General features: G+C 27.8%; 1 protein-coding gene across 3 annotated transcripts in view; it reads right to left on the bottom strand.

Moving 5' to 3' along the window:
- Positions 1–7,956, bottom strand: part of LOC135928183 (receptor-type tyrosine-protein phosphatase F-like) — a 69,186-nt gene extending 61,230 nt beyond the window's left edge. For 2 of the 3 annotated variants that reach the window (XM_065464562.1, XM_065464563.1), the window contains exon 1: positions 7,733–7,954. In XM_065464562.1, the coding sequence (XP_065320634.1) occupies positions 7,733–7,937 (205 nt within the window). In that variant the 5' untranslated portion in view covers positions 7,938–7,954. Of the gene's footprint in view, positions 1–7,732 lie in introns of all 3 variants that reach the window. The other variant, XM_065464561.1, reaches the window with a different exon arrangement.
- Positions 7,957–8,520: the final 564 nt, after the last annotated feature.

Below are 8,520 nucleotides of genomic sequence, written 5' to 3' on the forward strand. Positions count from 1 at the left end.
CGAAATCGCTGGGCAGGTACTAGAGGTCCGCAATGAACGGGTCTTAACTGGGAGACCCGATCGCCCACTGTTTAAAAATTATTTAACTGGCTCATCCTTTATTTTTTTTCTTCAAAATTTGTCCCCTCTATTCGTCAATTTTGCTTTTACCGTGCCCGCCAAATGCTTTAAAAATTTTATTGGTTGATTAGGCTTTTTGTTTATATTTTTTTTTAAATTTAAAACTTATAAAGCTGCATTAAAGGTGGAGACGAATCCTTTTTTTTACATCCGTCCCGTCAAAAGTCAATCTCATTAAAAAAGATATATATATTGATTTTCATTTTTAAAAAATTATAAGTAAGGTTACAACGCTCTATAAAATTTGCCGTATCAAAAAGTCAAAATATTTTGACTTCAAATTTTGCCGGATATCCGTTTTTAAGACGGAAGGTATCGGAACGGAAGCACTGTGAACATATATATATCATTTTTAATGAGATTGACTTTTGACGGAACGGATGTAAAAAAACGGATCCGTCTCCACTTTGAATGCAGCCTAAAATATGCAATATTATGAAATATATAAATTTCGACGGGAAAATATTGCGAATTCACCCACCCATTTTTAAAAAAAAAAATTTACTTTAGCCAGCCCTCTTACTTTCCCATTGTTTTAAATCTTTTGGCTCGTCCTATCGCAAGCCTCTAGAAGTTTTCTGTTAGAGATTCTAGGTCAGGTCTTTTCAGAATTTTATTTTTTTAAAAAAAACGCTCCAAATTAAATTATTCAAAATTTTTAAAAAATTTGCTTAAAACTAGTCTTGTCAAACGGCTCGTTTTGAGCCGATTTTTAAAAACGGATAACCCAAATATTTCATCCGGAAAAATGTTACGCAAATTTGAAGATTTTGCTCATAAAAGAAACAAAGGTCTAGGTTAGACCTGTGCGCCGATGTCTCAATCAACGGCGGCTGTATTTTTTATCGGCGTACGGCGGCGCGCCGATTTCGCCACCGCCTCTTAAATTGTCGGCGGCGGCGCAATATTTATTTAAAAAATGAATTTAATTTATAAATCAATGTGTTACATTTTTTTATAATTTATTTGGGCGATCTTTTCTAACACATTGTTAACATAGTTTAATTAATCTTAAATTATTTCCTGTCTCACTCCAATTTAAATTTATATATTTTCTCATTCTCAGAAATAGACTAAGGAATTGCATTTTTACTCAGATCGAGTCACATCAACAACACATATAAGAAATATTCTATTGATTTTTATTATAATTAAAATAAATTTGAAATGCAAGCAAAATTCAAAGTATGAAATATACTACTCAGAATTCAGATTTATCGAATTTAAATATTCTGAAATAACTTTAAGATTTTGAAATCTGGGATCAAGTAGAGTTGCTAATATCTAATGTTTAAAAATATAATTTTATTAATAAAAATATAAAATAACTTGAAGTTCAATAATGGGAAACCTATGGTCAAGCTTTTTTTTCATATATTCTAGCAATCAGATCTATTGATTTTTATATGAGCTTCTATTTCACTGCTAAATAATAACCCAAGTTTATTGTCGATCCTTTTTGGGAGAAAAGAAATTCCACCGACTCTCGGAATGGATTTAATACTGCGGAAAGCTCATCAATCTTATCACATTCATTATTAAAGAGTTTTAAAGATTGTTTACCTATTTTATTTAGAATATTATTTATAGGAATTTTGCTTACACTTTCTATCATAATTAATATGTTATGCCAGCGGATTGGGCAATTTAATTTTAAAGTTGTTGCATTAATTAGATTGGTTGGTGCAATGCCATTTCTATTATCCGATTCATCAGACATATCAAAATGGTCATCAAGGTATGGATCAGATTCATCAATATCCAAGATATAACCTGTTTCCTAAATTGATTGCAGACATTTGCGATGTTCAGCCTCAATTTCGTATTCCAAATCAGCTACTCTATATCTGAGGGCTGAAATTCTCTAATTTTTTTAATGAGAATATCAATTCTGGCAATTTTTTTATGCCATCAACTGTAACCAAATTATGAAGTCCATGCCCTAAGCATAAATGTTTCATAATCGCCTAATCTGACGCTTCTTTTGACATTGGTCGCAGCATCAGTTACCACATGTATTATTTTGGCTTATAAATGGAACTCCTCTTCAATACTATCAATCTCGATAGTATTGTTCCCCCAGTATACTTTTGAGTCACATTTCTAGTTGCTAGGGTAAAATATTTTAAATCAAAATTTTCCTATAAATGATGAAGACTAAATGTGATATAATTTCGACGCTTGAAATGATCGGTCTATAAATCAAAAGTGGTAGAACAAAATTTTGGTCCAGAATCAATCAGATTTAAAACATACGCCTTTATAGATAAATAAACATCGTCTAGTGCACCCCGACTAATGGTTTTCCTATTTGGCAATTCTGACGAGCAATTATTTTATATTTCTATTTTTTTAGGCAATTTATTTTTTAATATTATATAAATTCTAAACCTTTAAAAAATCTGATATTCCTTTATTGTTTATAGAATCAAATAGCATTAAATCTAAGCTACACATCAAAACAGAATTTCGCTCTATTAGATTTCATATTTATTTTAAACATCAAAATAATTAGAGCTGGAATGAAACAGATTATAAATTTGATTTATTTTAACTTTCAAAATAAATTTCTAAATAATTAATAATAAATTATATATTAAGTTTATACATTAAATAGATTTTTAAAAAACATCAATTTAATTAGAGCTGGAATGAAACAAATTATAAATTTGTTTTAACTTTTAAAATAAAGTTTTACATAATTAATTAAATAAATTATATATTAAGTTTATACATTAAAAAGATCTCAAAAGGCAAAGTTGTTTTGAACTTTCAAAAAAAAGCTTTAATTTAACAAACCGGTAAAAATTTTAAATGAATAATAATAAACAATAATAATAACCTAAGAGCCATTTTTTATCTTTTATATTGTTGCTACATCTTGGTGTTAGCTTTAAAAACATTTTTAGACTTTGAATGGATTTATCATTATTAATATTTTCTGATATTTTATGAACATTAACTAAGTGCCGAGAAAGATTACTTGCACTTATATTCTTACTAAAAATTTAATAACTAAAATATAAAATATATATAAAAGTCTAAAATAAAAATAAATTACTGTGAAAATGAATTATGTATTTAAATCTTCCTCATCTTTTTTCGCCAATTTTAAGCAATATATATAATCAGGCATTATTGTGCTTTTCTTATTTTCATTCTTCAAAATAAGACTTCCAAAGTACCTCCATACATAACTTGATTTATGATTAGTAGAGAGAGTTGTTATTTCATAATTGTATATAGGGTGGTTTAAAACGTGCAAGTCCATAAAAATAATTAATATGAATTGTTTGTGGAAATAAAATATTATGTATGAATGAATGTAAATAATATACACTATTCTATCATATATAGCAAAGGAATACAATTCATGTTTTAATTTAATTAATGTTAGTATTCAAATTAAAATAATAATAATTTAATATATAAATATAATTAATATGCTTTCTAAAAAAATACAAACGCCGCGCCGCCGCCATAATAAAAATTGGCGGCGAGCCGGCTCGCGCTGGAGATCTCAATCGGCGGCTTTTCTGGCGTGAATAAAAATACCGGCGGCGCACAGGTCTATTCTAGGCATATATTATCGAAATATCAGGCAATATTTTTTCTTGCTAAAATATTGAGTTAGCCGTTTTTTAAAAATCGAATCAAAACGAGCCGTTTAACAACACTACTTAATCCCCCCCCCCCCCATTCATATTTTTTTGTATAAAATATTCCAAAATAAAAACAAATCTAACAAAAGTTATGTTTCAAAATATTTAGAAAAAGATTAATCCTCTTCCCCTTGGTCCACAAATTTATTTTATTTTTTTAAAATTCGAAAAACCAACAAAACATTATTTATTTTATTTTTTTCAATTACTTTCACCAAATTACATTCTACCAATAATAATATAAAATGTATCGTTTTTTGTATTCCAGTGTTTTAATCATGATTCCATCTTTCGTCAAAACCCATAAATCAATATATTTAAAAAAAATAAACTAAAAAAATGAAAAAAGAAAGAAGATACTTGGTATAATAAGTAACTTAAAAAAACATTGCTTGATTAATCCATAATAATAAAAACTCTCATAATATTTTATCCAAAACTAAACCTAAACTAAAAACAAAAAAAATTTTGTATTCCAGGTTTTAATGGTGATTCCATCTTTCGTCAAAACCCATAAATCAATATATTTAAAAAATAACAAAATAAGATAAAAATAAACGAAAAAAAAGAAAGAAAGAAGATAGTAACTTTAAAAATGCTTGATTAATAATAATAATAAAAACTTTCTTAATATTTTATCCAAAACTAAACCTAAACTTTAAGCAAAAAAATAAACCAATTGTTTTTCTTGCTATATGAAGTTTCTAATAAAGTTAATAATGAATCATAAAATAATAGATGGATGAAATCGGACAACAAAAAAACTTAATGAATTAACCATTATACTAAAACCTACTCACTCCCATGTTATTAATATAAAAATTGGTTAGCATCATTTATTTATTAATTTTTTTTTTAAAATCATGAAAATATGTGGTGGACAAAATTGACAAGGCGAAAAAAATGGTCCATTAAAGTAAATCACACTTTAAAAAAAAAATTTTTTTTTCCAAAAACGCATACTTTTATAAACATAAAATTATTTAGTGTTTTAAAATATAATTTATATATATGTGTCATGTAAATTGGGATACGAAATATTCTCTCAGGAAGGATGATTTTTACATTTCCGGAACTAATCTTATTTGACCGGAAATGTAATCCAGCCTGTGTAGTTGAGTACCTCTTGGTATGGACTTTCTAAGTACCTTTTATCTAAAATTACCGTTTGGCGTTAGCAAGCATTTAAAAATAACGCAAATAGGTTTGCCTTTTCATTACTCTTTTTATTCTTCGTTTTGTAATATTCTATAAAAATCAGGCATGTGAAACCGGACCCTAAACCCTCGTATTTTTGCTGTACCAAAACCCGGATCCTTTTTAAAAGTGAAGGGTCCAAAGGTTCTAGGTGTCATAAAAAATTTTAAAAATGATAATATTTTTTTAAAAATAATTTAAATTTTATTAACTTTTTTTGTGGAATTATTTATTTTATCTTCGCGTTTTTCTTTAAATTTTCTTCCTGGACTTCCATTTTATTTAGAGATTGATATCATAAATTATTTTCTAGTGTAGGTAAAAATATTTTATTATGTAAATTTAATAATATGCTAAGTTATTGAAATATGTTGATTATTTTGAAAGAGAATTATTTTGTAGTGCAAGCAATAATATTTTCATTTAAATGTTAATGCACAACACGTTGGTCCTCAATTTGTATGATGCTAGAACGATTATTAAGTTAGAAAGATTTCTGCAATGATTTTATATGTCATTTTGTCGGAAGATGATTAGTGCCAAATAAAGGACCTTACTGTATTAGTACCTTTAAAAATAACAATATTAAGATTAAAATAAAAACAGAACAATTATGTTTATTTGATTTTTATGACATATGGATTAGATGCCGATTAGATTTAGAAAAATTTACAGTCCTTCTTATATGGAATATTAGAAAACATGAAAATTTGAGAGCAACAATATTTGCAATAGTGTTGAATACGCTTCTATATATTTAGACCCTCGATATCAAGTTTTATTGAGTATTGAGCAAAAACAAATGGCTAAAGACCATCTTAAGGATTTATGGCACACGCAAAACTCCATTATTTACAATATATTGGAGGCTAAGACAATACCTACTGGTTGTAGTGAAAATGATAATGATAGCAACATTGATGATCTTGAAATTTTCCTTTTAGATAGATAAAAAATCAAATTATCAGATAGAAAGGAGGATCAAAAATTGCCTATTGCATCATTAATAGAAAAGTTTTCAGAAGTTAAGAGAATAAATAAGGTTACAAATATTTTAAAATTCTGGGGAAAAATTCTTCAATATATTTAGAATTATATATCTTATCTAGAATCGTCATGGTTATACCGACGACGCAAGAACATTAATTTATGTATTATAAAAATAACTATCTATTTTAGGTAAGGGTAGAACGTGAATTTTCATCCTTGAAATATATGTATTATCTTATTTACGTGGAAATCTTAAAGACGATATTTTAGTAGATATTATGATTGTGCTATTGAATAAAACATTTAAAATATAAATTTTTTCATTTTAAAATTTTTCATTTGTAAATTATAAATGTGTATATTATATTGAAGTATAATAATAAATGAATGAAAAAAAATAAATTTTATTTAGAATCATTATTTTTATGTTTCCAGAACTAGGACCTGAACCCTGGACCGGATCCTTCTTAAATTTTATTCCTGTACCCGAAACCGAACCCTTTTATTTGTCAAAGGGTTCACATCCTTGATAAAAATGTAATATAAATAACTTACTTATATCCTAAAAAGGAATATTTAAAAATAAGAAAGCAGACGATAATATAATTTTCGAAGACAAATCCTTTTTTAGAATTTATTTAAAACGACGGATATTAATAAAAAAAGGCAACCTCAAATTTAAACAAGGGAGGCGTTACGTTATTAACGGCAAAACGTAAACGCCCAATTTGTGCGCACTATTATAACGGATTTGTTAAGCATGTGGCTATTCTGTTTATTGAGAGTCTAATTTTTAAGCCCGGCAGAAGCGTTTTTTTTAAAATAAATTTGTTCGGACCGATAACTCCCAACTTATTTAAAATAGACCCAGCCCAAATTCCTTTTTAAACATATTAAGCCCGACTCAGTCATATCGATTCTCACTTTTTAAGACTTTTGCAGATCTCGAATACGCACCCTATATATTTCTTAAATTTTTTTTCGCCCTTAAACGTTTGAGTTTAGTTCAAGAGGTTCCATGCTAAGTTATATCAAAAAAAAGACGGGATTTTCTCCCACAAGCTAAAAATACATTTCCGGAAAAAAATTTAGAAATTTCCCGCAGCATATTGTTCATAAAAATTATGATTTTTCTTTCTTTCTAATCCTTTCCCATCATTAAGATAAACTAATAAAATTTACACATATTTTTATTAAATTATGCAAAAGAGAATTTTAAAATAAATAAATAGGAAGGGGTAAAGATCTACGCGGAATAGGAAGCGAGAATTAAGATTTAAAAAGAAATGTTCGAAAAAAGTAAAATTTTGGGTTGTAGACAACGCGAGTATCAGGAGTAGTGTTGTAAAATTCACCTCCTAATCAAACCCGACTCCCAAACTGAACTTACAAAACCTGTGAAGATTGAGGACGAATATTTTAGGATAAAAGCTTGTGCTAACTCTTTTCGGACGTTCGCCAAAATTCAGTGATTTAATGATACCAATACGGAAGGAGTACGAGATTGTCGGTTATCGAAAAAAATAAGATCCTTAGCCAGCAATTCAGTTGGCGCGAATTTTAGGGGAAGTAAACAAAAAAATACAGCGTATTTTATTTATTTTTGTTTACACTTAGCCGCGAATTCGCGATAACTATGAATGAATAATTATAGAGTTGAGCCCACTCCACAAAAGTTTACAAGTTATCAATTTTGGATATGAGATTTTATTTTTTAAAAAAATTTATACACGAATTATATATATTATTATTTTTTTTTATACCTAATACTTCGGAATTTGTGGATGAGCGGTGATGGATGGATTCAGCGGATGATTGTGGGGGATAACCTTGGGCAGCGGAGAAGATGGATCGGTTAAGTGTTAGGCGAAAGGGAAACGTTAAAAGTAAAAACCCTAACAGATTAGTTAGGAGGATAGTAGAATCGAACAAAGAGAGCAAGGAATAGAGATACGTTTTAAGGTTCATTCATTCATTTAAAACGAGTCAGAAATTTTTTTTCGTATAAAGAGCAAATTAGATTTAAAAACTAGTTTTCAAAAAATCCTTTTATAAGAGATTCGGTTCCCATCCTGGGGTAAAAATCTAGATTTTTTTTTTGCAAATAAGAAATTTTTTTTTTAAAAAAAAAGAAGAAGTTAGGATAAAAAGAAATACAAACATTTTCAAAAAAAAAAATAAAAAAATGAAAGAAAAGAATAAAGGAATGGAAAAGGATCTAAAAATGTGATTGGAATTTTAGGAGATGTTTCAAACGGCCATTCAAAATAATACCTCTTTAAAAGCCCCTCCCACTCCCAAAAAATAATTATTTTGTCGATGATTTATTTGTTAACAAAGCCTTCCTCTTAAGGGAAACTTAAAATTTTACATATTTTTTAATATTTTTTTTTAAAATTAATTTCAGTAGGAGTAGGAATATATAAATTATTAATTTTCGGCCAATTTTCCTAAAGGAATAAGTATTTAATTAAAATAGATATTGCCGCTTTCCCTCCAGCTGATAATCAAAATTCGATAAGTGGCGATTCGACGGACTAGCAGCGATGAC

This window comes from Gordionus sp. m RMFG-2023, chromosome 4, assembly GCF_954871325.1.
Source record: "Gordionus sp. m RMFG-2023 chromosome 4, tfGorSpeb1-WG-v2, whole genome shotgun sequence".
Taxonomy (NCBI): Eukaryota; Metazoa; Nematomorpha; class Gordioida; order Chordodea; family Parachordodidae; genus Gordionus; species Gordionus sp. m RMFG-2023.